Source organism: Oncorhynchus gorbuscha, linkage group LG16 (genome assembly GCF_021184085.1).
Source record: "Oncorhynchus gorbuscha isolate QuinsamMale2020 ecotype Even-year linkage group LG16, OgorEven_v1.0, whole genome shotgun sequence".
Classification (NCBI taxonomy): Eukaryota; Metazoa; Chordata; class Actinopteri; order Salmoniformes; family Salmonidae; genus Oncorhynchus; species Oncorhynchus gorbuscha.
Genome location: NC_060188.1, coordinates 33,207,608 through 33,229,555, shown reverse-complemented (window position 1 = coordinate 33,229,555; position 21,948 = coordinate 33,207,608). Strand labels below are relative to the sequence as shown.

The following is a 21,948-nucleotide window of genomic DNA, read 5'->3' as shown; positions in this document are numbered from 1 at the left end:
GAGAGAGAGAGAGAGAGAGAGAGAGAGAGAGGGGATGAACTAACAGAGAGGGGGTATAGAGATAGATGAGTTACGAACAGAGAGAGAGAGAGAGAGAAGGGGTACGAACAGAGAGGAATTAGAGAAAGAGGGAGGAGAGAGAGGAAGTACGAACAGAGGAGAGAGAGAGGAGGTACGAACAGAGGAGAGAGAGAAAGAGAGAGAGAGAGAGAGAGAGAGAGAGAGAGAGAGAGAGAGAGAGAGAGAAGGTACGAACAGAGGAGAGAGAGAGAGAGAGAGAGAGAGACAGAGGAGAGAGAGAGAGAGAGAGAGAGAGAGAGAGAGAGAGAGAGAGAGAGAGAGAGAGAGAGAGAGAGAGAGAGAGAGAGAGAGAGAACAGAGGAGTACGAACAGAGGAGAGAGTAAGAGAGAGAGAGAGAGAGAGAGAGAGAGAGAGAGAGAGAGAGAGAGAGAGAGAGAGGAGGTACGAACAGAGGAGAGAGAGAGAGAGAGAGGAGGTACAAACAGAGGAGAGAGAGCGAGCAAGATTGAGAGGAGATAAAGACAGCAGGAGCAAGTCCGGAAGCGAGAGATAGCAAGAGATCGATAGAGAGCGAGCGCCAGTGAGCGCATGTGACAGAAAGAGCTTGTGAACACACAGTGCATAGCCTATACACACACCTCCTCTACCCCAGAAGTAGAATACAAAAGAAGAACAAAAGAGGAAGAAGAAGCTAATGACATATTGTATGTCAAACTACATTCATTATTAACGACAGCACGCTGGCTGGTCTATATAATGTGCTCCTACAAATGCCTAATAGCAGGCTCATGGCTCTCTCTGTAGGCTACTGGACCTTCAGAAGGACAGACTCTGAGAGCCTCTGAGTCTCAATTGGCACCTTATTCGCCGACCAGGGCCCATGCTCTGGTCGGAAGTAGCCCACAATGTCGGGGAATAAGGGTGCCATTTGGGACACAGGCAGCTTCCCCGGGCTCATACCTTCATGAGGACAGACTCGGACAGCTTCTCTCGGTTCACAATCTTTATGGCCACCTTCTGTCCCGTGATACAGTGGACTCCCAGCTTCACCAAACCTGGGAGAGAGAGAGAGAGAGAGAGAGAGAGAGAGAGAGAGAGAGAGAGAGAGAGAGAGGCGGAGGAGGAGAGAGAGGGGAGAGAGAGAGAGAGAGAGAGAGAGAGAGAGAGAGAGAGAGAGAGAGAGAGAGAGAGAGAGAGAGAGAGAGAGAGAGAGAGAGAGAGAGAGAGAGAGAGAGAGAAAGAGAGAGAGAGAGAGAGAGAGGGTGGAGGAGAGGAGATGGGGGGAGAGAGAGAGGGAGAGAGAGAGAGAGAGAGACAGAGAGAGAGGGCGTAGGAGGAGAGGAGATGGGGAGAGAGAGAAATAGAGAGAGAAAAAGAGCGGAAAGTAAGAAAAGAGAGAGAGAGAGAAAAGCTTTGAGTTTGTCTTGTTCGTTTTGCTTCTCCTTTACTTTCAACATGGCTCCCATTCTCATTCACAACAAGTGACCCAGAACCCATACAGGGGACACGGGTGGAGCATGGCCTCGCCCAAACCATATCGACTTGACTAGGCAGAATCTAATGGCCTAATTCAGCGACTGCAGTCTATGTCGGCCTATCTATGGTCCAACCAGTTCAATCCACCAAGGCTACACCAGCCAGTTCTCAGCACTGACATCCGATACTCGCCAAAACCTCCACAATAAACCAAGCAATATCTTTTCTTCCATCGATGTCCATTCATGCCAGCTGGTCAGTCTACACAGGTCTGAACGAGTCTACCGAGGGACAGATTCCCAGACCAGGATTAAGTCTACTCCTAGATTAAAAAACCTCCAGTGGGGAGAGAGTGTTGTTTTAGTCCAGGAATAGAGAACAGGCTTAATCTGAGCGTGGTACATCTGCCTTTATTAGATCAGTTCAATCTGCTAGTCCAAGTCTCTGCCCGTCGAGGGGCCTACTTTACTCTGGCGGGGGGTCACTTCGCTCCAATATGAAGGTCCGGATTTACCAGACACAAATGAAACCAAATCCTTGATTTAAAATGTCCGTTTCAATGTAGAATGAAGATTCCCTTTAGCCCTGGACTAGGCTTAATCTGTGACCGGTTAGTTAGTTAGTTAGACTTCAGAGCACCAGGAGATGAAAGATACCGAGATCGGCCAGACTGTGTCCACCCCTGTACTGTTACTGTCAATGAGACGCGCGCCTCAGAGACACATGGATTCATTCCTGAAGGACACAGACACCATATACACAAACAAGCAGACAACACTGCACACAGCTACTCTCACACAAAAACAAAAAAAAAACATTACATGCAACATCATACACAGGTAAAAGCTGTGACCGCATGCTTGACATTACTGATCCCGGATATTTGCAAATGGCAAGACTATAGGGGCCTATCGGGCCCGTCTGTGTGAGTTGCAAACATCACATACACACACATATTTAATCCTGAGGACATGATGTCCAGGCGCACATAGAGCGGACTCTTTAGACAACCAATTGTATTGCTCGGCCTAATATACATCAATAGTTACAGACGTGACTATTTTAATCTACCATGCATTGATAATAGCAGCTTTTGCGCTTGGTGATGAGTTTAAAGGGAGCGGTGGAAGTACGCTTACCCGTCTGCCCCTTCCCAAGGGTTTTCTCCAACCGGTAAGGCCCGACGTATTGGGCCGACTGGCCTACGGACAGCTCCTTGCTTGTCATGATGTCCGTGCGTTGAAAGCGAAATGATATGATGATAAGGAGATCAACTCGCAGTTTTTTTCAGGAGGAATGTATAGCTGTCGATCCTGGCGGCAGAACGGCTCCGCGGTAATAACATTACAGACGCCCAGCGATGTTGTCACAGGGAGGAATGGAGAGAGCGGTTGTAGTGATGACAATATCGTGGCCTATAGTCTCAGCAGGGCTACTCCCGTGCACTTGCCATTTTCTATGCGGCTATTGCATACATTTTCCGTCATATAAATTCGGTAAACTCAGTTTATTGTCAACGACCGTGAATTGACTAAACAGGAATGAAACGAGGGGACGTTAGAAAGTGGAAGAGGGAAACTCGTACGGAGATTTTGACAGGTGCATATTTGAGAAGTCCAAAATAACGGAAGTTATTATGAACTGCAATTATTATTAACAAAATGTAAATGTAAATGTAATAGACGTAATAAATGTGTCCTATTGTTCATATTGGTATAGACAGATAGATGTAAGCAGCTGGAATAGCCTATCAAAAACTACTTCATCAGATAGGCTCAATTTAACGGCTAGATTGCACACAATTCTGCACCTCATAGCCTACACTCGATGCTGTCATAAGTGTTCCTTATAATAACATAATAACGACATTTGTAAAGAATCTTATCATCGTAACATATTTGTGTCTTCCTCCACCTCTTTTTGTCTCATTTTGGTATGTAGACTATCTCTGCTCCGTCCTTCAGGCTATATGAATAGTAATTTTCCGTTATAGCCTCAGAGGGGTGGTTTTCCCAATATCCGGTGCACTCTTCGGATTATCCCAGGGCCTGGTATCAGGAAATAGTGGGTAACAGAGCGTCAAAACAGCCAGCCACCCTGCTATCCGCACCCGTTCGGACTAGCCTAGACTTCTCTCAATCTGTATTCCCCCAGTCAACGTCTGTCAACAATGTTATTTTTCTTTCGATAAATAATCGTTTTCTCTATTTATGTGAAACGCTCGATTGGATGGTTGTAATACATCGTGTTTCTACAAAAAAAAAAAAAAAGCATATTTAGCTGGCGTAGTACTCTCCTCCCTCCCTCTTTCTTTCCCGTGCACTCTCCCCTCCCTCCCTCGCCGTCTATGGACATATCACACCATCACCGCTCGCGCTCCTGTCGCCGCTGGTTCCAAGAATCATCCTTCACCGGCGTCCTTGTGCAGAAAGATGCAGCTTCAGAAGCGATTCGAAAAATATCTGCTTGTCTGTCGAAGTTCTTTGCATCCACAATCCATCACGGGATAGCCTCCCTTCTGGCCGCAAAAAAAAAACGTTATTTTTTTCTCTCTCCCCTCTTCTTCTCCTCCTCATACGATACGGCAGCATCAGCATCCGGGTTCCGTTCCGCCCCCCCCCTTTTTTTCTCTCCTCCACCCCATCCTTTTCCCCGTCTGCCTCTCCTTAAAATATGCTTTCCGTCGCCTCCTGTTCGCTCACCTACTTCTTTATTCAAACACACCAACTTTTGAAGGGCTGAGAGGGAAACACATGAAAATACCCTTTCCGACATCTAATAGTGTAAAGAAAAGAAGATACACTTGTTGTTGAATGTTCTTGTAGAATAGAATAGTATAGAATAACAAACCGATTAATTTACTTCCTTTTAATAGTTTTTGTACGTCCCTCTTTGGTCCATTTCCACGTCTTTCTTATTTCATCCCAGGCAACACAAAATGTAATACGTTCATTTACAAGTGTTTAACTAAAAGTATGTTTCTCTTGATCTAGCCTATTGATTGGTCAAATCAGACAGATATTATTCATCTCACGTCATTTCTATGACGTGTCTAGTTTCTCTCATTAGATGCATCAACAGTCTTAGCGAATGGATACCAATAGCCATTAATAATAGGCTAATAGGCATAGCATGTTGCCACACCGTCATGCAGTTCCGCGTTTGTACAAAGGGTGTATTACTTGCTCATAGCGCTGACTTGGCAGAAAGTAACTTACAATATGAATTTCATTGCATGACTTAATGAGATTATTTTTGATTGATTTATTGGCCCAATTATTATTATTTGAGATGATGGATTTATTATTAGTGTCTTGTGTCATATATATATATATAGGCTTATTATACGACACAGCTTATTCAGTGGATCGTTTACAGTGTGTGAATATAATGATACTTTGTGTGAAATACATGGACTGACAACATCAAATTCCTTCCTATACCATATGGCCTGTATACATTTGAGTGGGCAGAAGGTGCACATTTATTTTACTGCAGTTCTCTTCATAACCACCAGGTGTCAGACTATATGAACAGGCAGATGACATGAAGGTGAAATTCAGTGGTCACCAAATGGTCGATCTGCAGTTGATTCAGAAGCCCTGCGCACCAGGGCTGCATTCCCAACACGAATTCAATTATGGGGCGTTTCAGGTCCGAAGAGAAAATAATTGTACACTCGCAGACCCCGTTAAAAACTAGGGCTGAGGGGCTTACGTTGCAAACCTCCCTTGCTTGGCTAATCATTTGGACCGACGACAAATATGGCCGCGGGGATTCCCCCAAGGGCTGAGGTTTTAGGCCCGAGGGCTGTCTACTTTGAGTTTGAAACGCAGCCCAGGTGGGTAAAGTGTATCCATTTGGAACCATTCAATTAGTCTGAAAACACAAACTCGCCCTATCAGGCGAACCGGCAGATATGTGGCTAAATCGAGTGCGCCTACTGTGCTGGCCAATTGGATTGCTTATATCACCGTGCCAACAGCTTCGAAGACCCGGCAACAGCGAAGTTTGATTTCATGACTTTTAAAAACATGACCAGAGAGACTGTCAAATAATACAGGTAATAGCTGCTGTTTTTATGAGTCGGTTTTGATTCGGCACTGTAAACACAGTTTTTATTAATCACTTACAAAATATAAAACGGCAGCTGCAATGGATGAGTAGCCAAGTGTATAGATAGCCCAGCGTTTGTATTATTATTAGCAGCTTATGTCTATTTTAATGTCAAGGAATATTTCACTTTCTCTGGTCATAGATGCGGCTCGAGTTTCGCCATCAGGTGGAAGACGGTGTCCGCTCTTTGCTCAGTCTAACGGGAGGAGAGGAACCGAAGGAGAGAGCAGTGACGGTCAGAGGCGGACCCTCTGCTGCTATCTCCCTACCTCCGCTGAGACTAATGCCGTGTTCAAAACTGGGCATTTTTAAATCTCCTACTTCAGTGCGTTCAAGACAATTGGGTTCTCGGGAGAGAGAAAAAAACTAGATCAGGCGGGGAATAAATAGTTTTGAACGGTCATCCAACTCGGAATTTCAAGACGGAAACTCAGGCATATTTTCTATAGCTCCGACTTTCCGACCTGAATATTGCTGATGTCATGATTTGAACTCGTTTTTCTCCCCAGTTCTCAGTTTTCTTGAAAGCACCATGATCATGACGCAAGGTTTGAGTTTGAGTTTATTTTATCTTTATAGGGACAGTGCACATTAATCAACGTTTCAGTAAAAGTGCCGGTTTTAGTCAGCCGGCTAATTTCAACCGCAGTCCCTGGGCAGGTAAAAACAATTACAATATAGACAATCATTGAGCAGTGAGCACACGCAGAGCAACATAGGACAAGCAAGACATAGCACACACACAGAGCAACATAGGACAAGCAAGACATAGTACACACACAGAGCAACATAGGACAAGCAAGACATAGCATACACACAGAGCAACATAGGACAAGCAAGACATAGCATACACACAGAGCAACATAGGACAAGCAAGACATAGCATACAGATAGAACAAAAAGCAGCAAGACACAATTCATAAAAGCAACAAAGTGTTTCCACACCTCACAGACAACATGGAAAGTGGCAATACACAGCTAGGGATTATGATGACAAATCTGATTGACCTTTAGCAATGTCTTCATGCATTTTGTGAAAGTGTGATAGGTGGTGCAGTTATGTGTGTCTGGTGGCATAACTGTTTTTATTAGGTTAATATAAATGAAATGTAAGTCATGTTTAAAGGTTGTTGACCACTGGTGTAATTGATTGAAGTCTTCTTATCCCCTGTGTATCCACAGACAGTAATGAGTTCATCCTGTTAGTGTCTTTACAACGAATCCTTCTCAACAACCGTTAGAGTTCAGACTGTTGACCAGTCAGGTCAAGCAGCAGGTAACCTAGTGGTTTGAGCATTGGGCCAGTAACCAAAAGGTTGCTGGATTGAATCCCTGAGCGGACAAGGTAAAGAACTGTTGTTCTGGCTCTGAACAAGGCAGTTAACCCATTGTTTCCCGGTACGCCGTCATTGTAAATAAGAATGTGTTCTTAACTGACTTGCCTAGTTAAATAAAGTTGTTTTTTTAAAGCTTGGTGTAGGCTACTACTATGTGCACTACTATGTGCCCTAATAGACCAGCGGGGAGCTTAAAATGGTACCTACCACATGCACTACCACCTCCCAGTAGGGCTGAGCAGTATACTGTATTTTACGATATACCGGTATTGACGCATGGATCGGTTTGAGTTTTTACTTTACCTTCTATAACGGTATTTGAATGTTTGGTTTGTTATATGTGATAAGCCGTGTTTAACGTCCATTTTTATAATCTACTTCGCTACTTGAGTCATCGCTCTCCCCATATGCCGCTTTCCACACAGACCTAGCCCCGCCCCCTGTCACTCAACGAGCGCATGTGTTGCGCTCAATATGCAGCGCATAGCAACAATGTTTTCGCTTTTCCCTCTTCATATAAATCCAGTAGTATTCTATAGTTACACTATTAGTTTATATTGCTTACATCTACACACAGCTAGTTTGTCTGTTCTTAGCAAGTTGGGCCTACATCTTGTTAGCCGATAATGCTAATCGCTAGGTAGCTAGCTAATACATGTACTGAGTCGGAGCAAATATAATTACCAATACAGCCTGATAATAGCAGTGATGATGTAGACCTAAATCAGCATGTTGTTTGTGCAACAGTACCTTCTAAATCAAAGAGGAATTACAAGAAGCATGAATGTGTTAGCTACATGAACTAGCCAAGAGAAAACACACAATATAGCCAAAGATTATAGGGTTCCCTAGGAAGCATTTATCAACAATTTAGTTCCTAAAAAAAAACATTTTGGTTCCTACCCTATCACAATAACTCCTCCCTGGCATTTTCATTCGTCTTCATGTCAAACAACACTATTCAAAGTACCCACTATCATATTCTGACTATGAATTAAAATAATAATTCTATGTCCATGATTCCAACATTCTCACCGAAGTGTTTTGCTTGAAATCACAAGTAAAATCGCTATTGCAACATTAAGTACAAAATAAGTTTGAGATTGTTTGCCCATTTCGTGCAGCCCTACATGGCAGTGTGGAAATGATCTCAAATGAGTGCAGGAAATTGCAGAAATGTATGAAAATTCAAAAAATATATATTTTGGGTTGAAGTTGAATTGAACAGTATAAAACAATCAGAATGGAGAAGGACCCATTGAAATAATGTAGAATGTATGTGTTGCCACCCCGAGGCCATGAACTACTTATGAAGACATTTTAGAAATGTTAGTTTAAAAACATAAAATATCGTCATTTTTTTAAATAACGTGATATATTTTGGCCATATCGCCCAGCACTACCTCACAGTAACGTGGGCTCCCCGCGTCTTTATCCCCAGTCAAGTCAAGCAAGTGTACTACTGTTTACCCCATATCCCTTTTAAAGTCCCCGGGGAAAGTTGACCAGCGGGCGGTTTAAATGGTATTGTCATGAAACAGCAGGTCGAACCCTCGACCATCTAGCCCGAGGTTCAGCGCGCTATCGACTGTACCGCAAAAGCTTGCTCGTGCGGCAGAGTCGATTTCCGCGCTTATAAACCCAGGGTCGTTACACTATGTACCCCCGTCCACATAGACTACCCCACCCCTTCTCAACGCCCCCTTGCCATATGCCTCACTGACACATAACTCTGGGATGAACCGAAATATCTCCTCCCTCAGTAAAACTCCACTCAGGTATAGGAGTCCCACTGAAGATCCAGGGGTCCAGTGAGGTTTGAGTAAATATGTCTGGATGAGCGCTGTCCTGTGGGGTATACGAAGCAAGCTAGATCTACTCATGGTTCTCTGAGCAAACCAGCTTCAGTTAGCTTCACCTTCCAATTCAGGCTTCACCCTTACGACGGTGGATATTGCGCGGCCACCTGCCGCTAACCCTAGCATGTTGCACATGGCTAATCAAACGCCGAACTCTTCGTTGAGACAATACTGAAACGTCAATCCATGGGCGAGTCAGTGCCACATTTTAATTTGTGCCGTAATTAAAACGAAAGAAAAGTTGTCTTGCAAATTCAGCAAGCTATGGTGTGGAATACGCTTTTATTACTGACATCTTTATTTGATTTCTTATCCTTAATGCTGACTTTGGTGTGCTTATCAATGCACTCACCTTTTCCCCCCTATTCCTTAAGTCATACTGTGCGTGAAGTTTAAAATGTATTCCGTCATTACTACATTTGCAAAGTGATATATTGTAACATTTTTTTAAACACAAAACATTTGATTAATACAATATTGAATCAGTCTTCCTCAAATCAAGGGTAGATGATGCAATCTTTGCAAGAGGGAGGCAATCTGATTTCAATGGTTCTCAACTCATGGTCTAGAGACATTTCATTCAGGGTAAGTGGAGTTTGCCTGCCCCGGAGCTGGTTAGCTCTGAAGGATATGTTGCCAAAGAAATTTACCTGGCTAAAAGGTGAGCCACTTTCGTATGACTGGTTATCCCAAGTTGACCAAAGTTGCCTTGTTAACTCCTCAAACCTGCCTCGTAGGATACCCCTCGGGGGGTGAGTGGTTTGTGTGTCGGTATGTTCTTTCACATGGAACATTCCTGGGAAAGAGGTTGTTACGCACACACACCCTCTTTCCCTCACCTGCAAGTACAGTCCCACCACCTACATGGCAATATCTCTCCCATACATAGTCCACACATGCATACTAGCCCTAATTCATAGCTAGTGTTTCTCCTTTCTCACACTCAGTTCACAGAGCATTTAACTCACATTCACAGATATCAAATCAACTACAAGAGATAGTCTAAGACTTCATGGTCTGGCGTCCACTTGTGGCGCTCCTAGTTATGTGTTGTGCCATGTCCCACTGCCCAGCCCCCTTCACACTCATTCCCTCCTTACATGCACACATATTCCTTGCATGCGGTCCCATCTCGCTCCCTCTCCCCCCCATCAGCTGTCTGATTCTGGAGCCCCGTGGGGTAGATTGACACTTTAATGTACTCACATCCCAATTATCCTTGGAGTCTACTCACCATAGAAAGTGTGTGTGTGTGTCATACCTCCCTGAACCCAACCTCACCTCTGGGCCTTCAGCCAATCTGCAGGACAAACACATATGCACTTAACCCTCAATGTCAGGACCCATTGATCCTGCGCAGTGTGTGGCCGAGTCACAGTTCTACACCCTTTTCAGAAGTGTACTTGCACTTCCCCCCCCCCATCATGTTTTTAAAAGCATATGATTGGTGCAAAGCATTAGCTGGAGTCAGGTTACACCATTGTTCAATCCATACGAGGAAGAGCAAGTGTACAGTTTGGTAGAAGGGTGGAAAATGGGGATGCAGGCTCTGTGTCCCTAGTTCAGAGTGCGTTCATGTAATCCATGAGAATTAAGAGTGCATCAGTCGCATTTGAGAGATTAAGGCTTAACTGCATTAGTCAAATTAAGGGTTTATATCTCCTGGTCCTTTAAACCCATTACAAAGAGACAGAATAGTCCCAGGTTCAAACGCTTTCGGCTTAAAGAGTTGAATCTTAAAGTAAGAAGTGAAAAGAGCGACGACTTCTTGAAATTAGACACATTCACCAGCTTTTGATGGTCTGAGCCCGTATTCATGAAGCACCTCAGAGTAGGAGTTGATGTAGGATCAGGTCCCCGTCTAATCTTATTCATTAGGCGCTAAAAAGGCTAAACTGATCCTAGATCAGCACTCCTGAGAAGCTTTATAAATAGGGGCCCTGGTCTGCAACAGATCTAAAAACCCAAAGCCCAATTCAGAACATGAAACTGTAGAGACGGGCTAGCCGACAACGTCAGGATAACGATGAGCACGCGTCAATGGGGAAGAAGTCTATGTGTCGTGACTATGACAAGAAGCTGCCATGGGCGGGGGAATCGTCAGTGGCTCGTTTCACCTAGTTCTTGATTTACAGTGGTCTTGTTTTGACTGATATCACGTTTATGCTAATGTGGCTCAAATTCGCTAGCTAGCTAACCAGCAACTGTAACGATGTATTTAAGAGACATTGTGCACATTAGGTTTTCAATAAACATTGGCGACGAAACATAGATTGTTGGCATGGAAACTAAGCCAACAAAGTCTGTTTTGCCCCATAGTTTCGCAAGCGTCGCTTGTGTTGCTCAACAACCAACCTGTCTGTTGAGGTTACAAAACTGTTCAAAGAAACCAGAATGACATTTTACACATTTTGTTTTTTTTTAAAGAGAAGAAAAGCAATACGCAAAATGTTATACCAATTTATTTTAGACGTTATTATTCCATTTTTAAATGTATGCATCTCAAGTGGACAACTTACATAAAACCCATGGGCTTTCTGGGAATTGTCTACCAATGGATGTACTCAGCCACGGTGGGAGCAGAGGATACAAATCGGAAGACACCATTTAAGCTTCGAGGGGAGGGGGGAGTTGGGGAGGTAGGTAAGAGGTGAAGGGTTTCTGCCAGGCGCCGAACACCGCCAGTATCATTCAGCCCAGTGCTCGTTGTGCAGAAGGGAATACTGGTAAACATGGAGGACTCAATGCAGTGGACCTGAAGAGAGAGAAAGTGTGCAGGAACAGAAAAGAGAGGGAGATAAATTAGTTTCAGTCATACTGGCTTGACATCTGCCTTCCTGGCTAGAGTGGATAGACTGGCTGGCACACCATAAGCCAGGTCCTGCAGGCTATTCAAATCAAATTGTATTGGTCACATACACATGGTTAGCAGATGTTATTGCGAGTGTAGTGAAATGCTTGTGCTTCTAGTTCCGACAACAACTACCTAATACACACATTACAGAAAGTCCATTACTGGACAAAGGTTGGCTTTAGTGTATTAGGATTCTTATCAGGACACAGCGACCCTGCATGTGAACTTACATTTCCTGTGAGCCTAGCTCCTCCTCACGACGCCTCCGCCGCACTCTTCAGACAGGCTGCAAACGCCTCCATCAGATCCTTACAGTCGCCGCCCTCCTTCACACTGCAGAGAGAACACAACCACATGGTTAGGACCTCTTGAGGTGGGGGACCTTGTATCCTCTCCTCCAATGCTAGTAACAGTTTGACAGAGATCTTTGAAGCATTTAGATAGGTTGGCATCGAGCTCAGCACCAAATGATCCCTGTCAACTCAACTAAAGATGTTTTGGCGTCAAGCCGTCAGCCCTGAAATGTCCTGTGCCTGCCCTGTCCCAGTACGACCTTTTCTAAACAATGTTGGCATTCCTCAGATTGAACCAAGTCAGACAGACAGACACCGCCCTCACTAAAAGGAGTGAACTGGTTACATTGGTAGAGAGTGTTGGCAGACTGGTTGAGGGAGATTATTTCAGGAACTCGGCACCAAACCTCGGGCAGACACTGACACGACGCATTAGGGTGATGGGGCGAAAGGGAGCGAGGGAAGAGAGGAGGGCGGCGGTAGCGAGAGAGAGAGAGATAAACACATCTGTGAGGTAGGGCGGACATCAGATGAAAAGTACGGGTAAGAGGGCAATGGTCAGAGACGGCAGGAGGGGATGGATTGACTGACATGGCTGTCTGCAACCCCACACTACCTCACCATTCACCAGGGTGCATTTCAGGGAGCCCCCCCGGTTCCATGCCTCCTCCCACCCCATCCCCTTGTCACTGGGCTGATCTCTATGATGTAACTCACAGCTGGTTTCTGCAGATTAAAAAGGTTTATGCAGCCGGTTGCTAACGGGAGGGGGGGGGTGGAAGAAGGGTCGTTTGTGAATCTGTAGTGTGTGTGTCAAGTCACTGAATGCGTAAGACTACATGTGTGCGGTTGGCAGAGGCATGGGGGAGGGTGGGGGGAGTGATGCAGAGGCAGCAGAGATGACCCAACAGCAGCAGCACAGAGGACCTGGCCCTGAGGCTGTGTGGCCAGATAATCCATCCACCATAAACACCCCCTGCATTTACCACATAGAGGAAGTGCAAAAAAAACAGATATGGCTGGACCAAACCTATGAGAAGCAGGGGGGGGGGGGGTAAACACAACAGGCAGCCATTTTAATAATGAAATTACATTGAACTGTAATGGCGGGAGGGAAGGGAACGAGGGATGGATAGAACAACATTCATTCTGCCACTTGTCGGTGCCCCACAAGCCCGGGGCCTCGTCAACCAACTAAACCAATTAGGCTTCGTTATATAATGCTGCCTGAACAGAACAGAACTCTCCTCTGTCCAGCTTCAGCTCCACACAAATGATTGGGGGAATCCTTTGTGAATGACGCAAAGGGAGAACTTTTGGGGTTTGAATATACTGTACATAAAAAAATATTAGTTTCAAGTTAAAATCTTGGGATTGAGTGATCAACATGCAAGAGTCATCTGCCGCAGAGTGTTACCTCTGGGCATCATAGAGGTTGCAGTGAATGGTGACATCACCGTGACAGCGGTCACACAACATGGGGGCGGTGCCGTAACGTGACTGATGCCCCCCACCCCACCCCCCATGTTGGCATGGCAATGGGCACTGACCACTTTAGGGCGCATCACAGAGCAAGTTAAAGAGGGTAGGATAGGGTGGCAAGGGCTGGGTTTGTATGGAAGGAAGATGACCGATCAGGTGGTTGGACTGGTGGAAACACTGCCTTTACAATCATGAAATTAAGATGTGAATTATTTAGGGCTGTCGGCCGACCATTAGTTGTGAGTGGGTGAGCGGTTTGTTTATTAGCAATGGCTAATAACCCGTTCGATTTAGATATGTTTCTGCTTATAATTTCCAACATTTTGGTAGACTATTTATTCGTCAACTTGTCTGTAATTAGATACATGCAGCTTCTCAGCCACTCCAAAATTCTTGTTAACAAACTAGTTTTGGCAAGTCGATTAGGAGAGTAGTTTTTACAACAATTGTTTACAGTAAGATTTCACTGTATCACAATTCCAGTGGGTCAGAAGTTTACATTAAGTTGACTGTGCCTTTAAACAGCTTGAAAAATTCCAGAAAAAGTTGTCATGGCTTTAGAAGCTTCTGATAGGCTAATTGACATCATTTGAGTCAATTGGAGGTGTACCTGTGGATGTATTTCAAGGCCATACCTTCAAACTCAGTGCCTATTTGCTTGACATCATGGAAAAATCAAAAGAAATCAGCCAAGACATCAGAAAAAAAAAATTGTAGACCCACACTAGTCTGGTTCATCCATGGGAGCAATTTCCAAACACCTGAAGGTACCACGTTCATCTGTACAAACAATAGTATGCAAGTATAAACACCATGGGACCACGCAGCAGTCATACCACTCAGGAAGGTGATGCGTTCTGTCTCCTAGAGAGGCAGCTATGCAAGGAAGAAACCACTACACCAAAACCGACAAAGCCAGACTACGGTTTGCAACTGCACATGGGGACAAAGATCGTACTTTTTGGAGAAATGTACTCTGGTCTGATGAAACAAAAATAGAACTGTTTGGCCATAATGACCATCGTTATGTTTGGAGGAAAAAGGGGGAGGCTTACAACCCGAAGAACACCATCCCAACCGTGAAGCACGGGGTGGCAGCATGATGTTGTGGGGGTGCTTTGCTGCAGGAGCGACTGGTGGACCTCACAAAATAGATGGCATCATGAGGAAGGAAAATTATGTGGATATATTGAAGCAACATCTCAAGACATCAGTCAGGAAGTTAAAGCTTAGTCACAAATGGGTCTTCCAAATGGACAATGACCCTAAGCATACTCCCAAAATGGCTTAAGGATAACAAAGTCAAGGTATTGGAGTGGCCATCACAAAGCCCGGACCTCAATTCCATAGAAATTTGTGGGCAGAATTGAAAAAGTGTGTGCCGAGCATGGAGGCCTACAAACCTGACTCAGTTACACCAGCTCTGTCTGGAGAAATGGGCCAAAATTCACCCAACTTATTGTGGGAAGCTTGTGGAAGGCTACCCGAAACGTTTGACCCAAGTTAAACAATTTCAAGGCAATGCTACCAAATATGAATTAGTGTATGTAAACTTCTGACTCATTTGGAATGTGATGAAAGAAATAAGCTGAAATAAATAACTTTACTATTATTCTGACATTTCACATTATTAAAATAAAGTGGTGATCCTAACTGACCTAAAACAAGGATAAAAAAAAATAATTAAATGCCAGGAATTGTGAAAAACTGAGTTTAAATGTATTTGGCTAAGGTGTTTGGCTAAGGTATATGTAAACTTCTGACTTCAGCTGTATGTTGCCCTAGAAGACAAACAAATCCTTGTTCACCAGAATGTCATAAATCAATATAATGAATGCTTTAATCTAGTTGACTTTGGTAAAGTTATGTAATCTCTGCCTCATTTGCAGAGCAAAGATGTTTAGGGACCGGGGAGAAAACTACAATTTTAAAAAAAAAGTGAAAGATTCTGCAAAATCACCAAATCAGCTGTTTGATCGGTTTCAAGGGAATATACTGAACAAAAATATAAATTAAACGTGTAACAATTTCAAAGATTTTACTGAGTTTCAGTTCATGAGGAAAATCAGTCAATTGAAATTAATTCATTAGGCCCCAATCTATGGATTTCACATGACTGGGAATACAGATATGCATCTGTTAGTTACAGATAACTTATTTTAAAAGTGGGCCTCAGTATCTCATCACTGTATTTTTGTGCATTCATATTACCAATCTATAAAATGCAAATTGTTTTAGTTTTCTGCAGCTTGTGCCTGTCCAATACCATAACCCCACCATGGGGCACTCTATTCACAATGTTGACATCAGCAAACCGCTCACCCACACGACGCCATACACATGATCTGCGGATGTGGGGCCGGTTGTACGTCCTAACAAATTCCCTAAAACGTAGTTGAATAGGCGACTTATGGTAGAGAAATTAACAATCAATTTTCTGCCAACAGCTCTGGAGGACATTTCTGCAGTCAACAAGCTAATTGTTCACTCCCTCAAAACATCTATGGCATTGCGTTGTGACAAAACTGCCTGCCTTTTATTGTCCCCAGCACAAGGTGCACCTGTGTAATGACCATGCTGTTTAAATCAGCTTCTTGCGACCAACACCAACAATTGACATGTTCCGTTCAGTGTAGAAAGCGGTGAAAACAACCCAACATGTTTCTGATAAGATTTCAGTTTGGCTTGGATGCATATTTTTATGTGTTTTGTATTTCAATCAGCTTTTATGATGCTGATAAAAAAAACAGCCTCTACAGACTGTATCAAACACATTCTCTCAAGAAGCCCTAAAAAAAAATCATATTTCTCCACTCCTGTTAACGAGTACACATTTTGTGTATCATTTTGCTGCAAGAAATGCTTAATTCTGCAGGAGTTAATATTAAGGCTATAGTCAGTATCCAGATTTCAATTTCCATTTAACCCATCTGAACAGTAGGCTTCAGTTCCCTTGACGTACCATAGGCCTATTTAAAGTCCCCATCTTTTGACTGTCAAATTTGTATAGTGCCTCACAATCAAACAGCATCTGCCTTCACCACTTCACTATATCTTTCCCTTGTTAGTATCCTAAAGGAACTCCTGCTCAATTCTGAGTATCAATCAAGTTTGCAGAACTCAGACAAAAAAAAGCATTGGTTTGGACTAGAAGTCAACTGATTAATTAGGGCAGATTTCAAGTTCCCATTAAAAAAATATATAATATATGCCATTTAGCAGACGCTTTTATCCAAAGTGATCGGTGATCGGCGTTTTTTGGTCGCCGATTACATTGCAATCAATGAGGAAACTGAGTGGCAGGCTGACCACCTGTTACACGAGTGCAGCGTCAAAAGGACCTTGTGGCTGCAATGAGCCAAGGTAAGTTGCTAGCTAGCGTTAAACTTATCTTTATAAAAAATAATTCTTACCATAATCACTAGTTTACTACACATGGTTGATGATATTACTAGTTTAACTAGCTTGTCCTGCGTTGCATATAATCAATGTGGTGCCTGTTAATTTATCATCGAATCACAGCCTACTTAGCTATATGGGTGATGATTTAACAAAAGTGCATTTGCGAAAATAGCACATTCATTACACAAATGTACCTAACCATAAACAATGTTTTTCTTAAAATCAATACACAGAAGTATATTTTTTTAAACCTGCATATTTAGTTCAAATAAATGCATGTTAGCAGGCAATATTAAACTAGGGAAATTGTGTCTCTTCTCTTGCATTAAGTGCAAGCAGAGTCAGGGCACATGCTACAGTTTGGGTTGCCTGGCCCATTGCGAACTGTGTTTCTTCCCAACAAAGACAAATTAGTTTGCCAGAATTGTAAATAATTATGACATAATATTGAAGGTTGTGCAATGTAACAGCAATAGTTGTATTAGGGTTGCCACCCGTTTGACAAAATACGGAACGGTTCCTTATTTCACTGAAAGAATAAACGTTTTGTTTTTGAAATTATAGTTTCTGGATTTTACCATATTAATGACCAAAGGCTCGTATTTCTGTGTGTTTATTATAAGTAAATAATTTGATATTTCATAGAGCAGTTTGACTGAGAAGTGTTAGGCAGCAGCAGGCTCGTAAGCATTCATTCAAACAGCACTTTCCTGTGTTTGCCAGCAGCTCTTAGCAATGCTTGAAGCACAGCGCTGTTTATGACTTCAAGCCTATCAAATCCCGAGATTAGGCTGGCAATACTACAGTGCCTATTATGAATACGTTTCATTATTTAATTGAGACTCAGATTTTATTTACGTATTATATTGAAATAAGTGTTCATTGTTCATTCAGTGTTGTAATTGTCATTCTTACAAATATATAAAAATCGTCCGATTAATCGGTATCGGATTTTTTTGGTCCGCCAATAAATCGGTATCGGCGTTGAAAAATCATAACTAGGCTGTCCTAATGGAACATAAGGGATGCTTGAGAAAAGGGTACCAAAGAGGGGGGAACCATCCAGATCAGTACACTAAAGGAAGAGTAGGGACACGAAACCAACATCATCCAGTTTGTGAGCAGCGCCCAACATTTAAACAGCTTTGAAGTTGGTTACTGGGCCTGTCTGAGTGGGGAACCAAGAGTGACCTAAAGTCACTACACAGTGAAGAGTTCAATGGCATTGGGACGCCTGCGAGTGAACAACTATGGAGGGAACTAAGGGAAGGCCCACAATGACAGGGATATCATTCTAGGACCAATACAAAACATTGTCTGAGTCTCAAATGGTTCACTGGGCTCTGGTCAAAAGTAATGCACTATATAGGGAATAGGGTGTAATCTGGGACATAATAATTATGTGCAGAGCAGGAGGAGAAGAAAGATCAAAGCTGTGATAAAAATAAAGAAAATAACTGCGAATGGTTTCCAGCTGGAACCCCGTTGAAGCTACGGGGTCTCGAATTGCATTGACAGTGCATACCATCCACATAAACCATACTTTCTGTCAAGCAGAGCGAGCACACACACGTCTACATACAAGCCATCGGCCAGGGTCTGTGTGGACGGCTAGAGTGTTGGCTTACAGGTTACACAGTTAAGGAAGACTACCAAAGTTACCACAGAACCACATTTTAAAGTACACAGCAGGACCCATACAGGTAGCGGACATCCTGCAACATTTAGATGCTTAAAGCGCCGTTTAGTTATCCGAGTCACACATTCACACGGCTAACATCTAGGTCTCCATGCCCTGACTATGAGATACACTACATACCGCGGGTAACAGGGAGGTCAGTAAGGCCCCTACAAAGCACACACAAATACCAGGTTCAAAGGTCAGTCAATGCAGGTTCTAGAATGTTATGGCCGGGGGAAGCAAACTGAGCTCAAAGTGCTTTCCAGGGAACTTGTTTGGCCCAGTGCCAAACTGACCCCTAGACCCTAAGGCATGTGTACTTCTGAATAACCGAGGATTATACAGGTGTACCCAACAACATTACATTTTTTTTTTTTTTTTGAAGCAGTCAAGGTGACCTCTCCAACTAATCCATGTCTTTCTAGGTGACATGTCTTGGGCACGTCAAGCCAGCCAAGATGGCCGCAGTTAGCTGTGCATAAAAGTTTATACAGTACGTTTGCAAGTTCCAAGGGAAGTCGGCAACATGATTATGATCTACGGCCATAGGACCGGACATGGTATCCTGGACGTTTACACACCAATCCATGCGTGACTATTTAGGATTCACGAGTGGAAGCTCGAAATACATCGTCCTGGTATAGATTACCCAGTCAGCCCTCTGGTACTGCTCGCTACGCTGCATTCAGCAGGTCCACTGCCGTCACGTGGGCCAGGTTACAGGATACAGTACCATTTTGGCTCGATGACAAAAAGCACCAAGGACCGTGAGGTAAACAGTAGAACCCCCGGCCTGTAGGTTAGCAGTACAACCGTTGCCTGTAGGATTAACAAAGTGTCCTGAAAAAATTGTGCCAACACAGCACAGGGCCCTTGACTCATTGTCAAAGTAGATGTGATTTACTGTGGCATAGACCAAAGTGCTGTACACTACAAAAATATTATAATAATTATAAAAAGAAATTGCAATATATGCCCTTGACCCAAGTGTTGAGAAATCCTTAATCTAGTTTCTAATGCAAAATGTACAAATTATAAAAGTATAAATTCTGAGGTATAAGGGCACTTGAAGCAAAGTGAACTATAGTAAAGGCCTACAACGTGCAGCAGCACCACACTCCATTCATAAAAGGTGCCATACCACAAACACAGGGAACTTAATGCAAGGACATTCAATTCACCATGACTCAAGATCGCTATAGGCCCACTGAAAATGTTACTAAAACAAAACTTTACAGCCAGCAGCCAACCTAGCCCATCCCTAGCATGCCCTGCAACCTACCACCCCCTAAACCCTTATCTCATCCCTCACACCCATCGGGTAGGACGTATCTGGCCTGTACAGCCTGAGACACTCCAGGCCCTATCCTAGCCTATCCTAGCTTCAAACCTGCAACACATCAAAATACAACACCAAGGGTCAAGATGCATCTTGGTTTTGGTGCAATGTCAATGTGAAGATTGACAGAGTTGAAAACAGCTGAAGGCTAGAGTAGACACGTTACATCAGCCATCGAACCGGGCTTTGACATTGCACTGTCATTGAGCCCTCACACACAAACACCCAGGTTTCCTGTGTCTACGCATTTGTAGAGATAAAACCAGCAATAATCTCACTCTGCACTAATCTTGCAGAGGGAGGACGGACGGGGGGGGTGCACACCTATCGGGACAATGAAGCAGTGAGTTAGCGACTGCTAACGCTCACTCAAGCGCTGTTGACACAGCAAGGCCAGGGAAGCTGAGCGGGGACAGACATGGCAACATAACGAGGGGGGGGCAGCGAGTGGGAGAGAACATGACGTAGGCAAATTCCCTGCCTTCGATCAGGCGTGTGCGAGAGAGACTGCCATGCTTTGACCCCCAAGACCCCTACGTGCGGACCCCCCATTACACTACAATAAGACCCCCCCCTCCTAACGACAATTTAAATTCAGTTACATTTAGAACATTGGAATTGGGATTCTTCCATCACCATGCACTGCATTACTCAACTGTGCCACCATTTTAGCATGGCGCAACACAAGGACGCCACACGACATCAGCTCATCATGCACCACTTTAGCCTATCTCTAAACCTGCAGGGGGGGGGGGGGGGTTCCACTAGCCGCTTCAAATAAACACAACTCGACACCGAAATCCACATTGGGAACCTCCCAAGTGAAATGCACTTGAAGCACTGCGGCATTGCCATGTCCATCCATGGCTTCCAACTCATTGGATGGACATCCCGGAGACGTTGGTCCCGGTGGCAATGGAGGACACCGACAGAGAAAACCACATCTGTCCGTACGGACACTCACCATTTGTCCAGGTCCGCCTTGATGCTTGCACATGCGGCAGGGACAGGGGCCTCAGCGGGAGCGGCGGTCTCGGAGTCTGACATGTCTGTGGAGTTGCTGTGTGTGGGAGTGTCTCCTCTGTAAGCCTGTGGGTTGAGTGTTCCAGAGAGAGAGAGAGGAAGAGAGTGAGAGGAGAGAAGAGAGCAGAGGAGTGTGTTAGTGGGAGGGGCAAGTGAACACATGAGGGGAGGGGAGAAAAAAAAATAATGGGGCAGGACACATGTGAAAATAAGGGGCAAGCTCAGTGACCCAGACAAAGTTCAGCGGGAAAATAAATCAAGTGGAAAGATTGAGTAGAGAATAGTTCAATAGACTAAAAACGACACTTCAAATATCATGAAATGCCAGATGGATACCCTTAATGTTCATGTAGGCCTAAAATTCATCCACCAACGATGTGGCAGTTGGCAACCCCCATACCGACAAAAAAACCGTCTATTGAAGCAGCGGACAAAGCAAAAGTGATATTTTGCGCGCACTTCGCCACAGAAGCGCACGTTTTGGGGCCCGTGCGCGCACACTAATATGGAGCGCTGAGCGCAGCAGAAGGAAACATTTTTAAATCCATCAAAGCGAAAGGATCCCTGCATGACCCATGGACGAGTGCCACCTACTGGCCTGTTCAAGAAATGACGCACCCACTGTAGTAAATGCCCGAAAAGGTCACCCCAAATAATAACGGATAACGTAGACCTCAGTTGGTAAGCAAAGCACGAATCCTACAATTAACCTATAGCTAAACTTAAAAAAAAAATCAAAACATGAAGAGTATAACTACTAGTCAGTAGTCCATACAGGAGTTTTTTTTTAAATCAAGCATGTTTCGGCTATGGAACAGAATGGGCGTGTTTGAGTGGTAAAAGCGAAAGCAACCGAGTGCAGAGAAAAGATGAGTGAAGTCAGGGAGGTGCATGTGAGAAATACGAAAGTCAGACATTAATGTGGTTTTCAACCAGCAAGGCTCAACCATTGTGCTCTATAATGTCGAAATAAACATGGCTCCAACCGCCACATCACACACACTCACGAACTGAACTGGTATGCGTGTGCATTGTACAATCAATGACAGAGAGAGACTAAACTA

At 44.0% G+C, this 21,948-nt stretch overlaps 1 protein-coding gene and 1 long non-coding RNA gene across 3 annotated transcripts in view; both read right to left on the bottom strand.

Annotated features, from left to right (window-relative positions):
• The window catches only part of LOC123999292 (serine/threonine-protein kinase BRSK2-like), a 44,178-nt gene extending 40,117 nt beyond the window's left edge, over positions 1-4,061 (bottom strand). For both annotated transcript variants that reach the window (XM_046304900.1, XM_046304901.1), the window contains exons 1-2: positions 2,638-4,061; positions 983-1,077 (exon numbers count right to left, since the gene is read on the bottom strand). In XM_046304900.1, the coding sequence (XP_046160856.1) occupies positions 983-1,077; positions 2,638-2,725 (183 nt within the window). In that variant the 5' untranslated portion in view covers positions 2,726-4,061. The remainder of the gene's footprint in view (positions 1-982; positions 1,078-2,637) is intronic.
• Positions 4,062-11,256: 7,195 nt separating this feature from the next.
• On the bottom strand, positions 11,257-20,991 carry LOC123999290. The gene is made up of 3 exons (XR_006832420.1): positions 20,826-20,991; positions 11,895-11,997; positions 11,257-11,565 (listed from the first exon to the last, which is right to left on the bottom strand). It is a non-coding gene; the product is annotated as an uncharacterized LOC123999290 (long non-coding RNA).
• Positions 20,992-21,948: the final 957 nt, after the last annotated feature.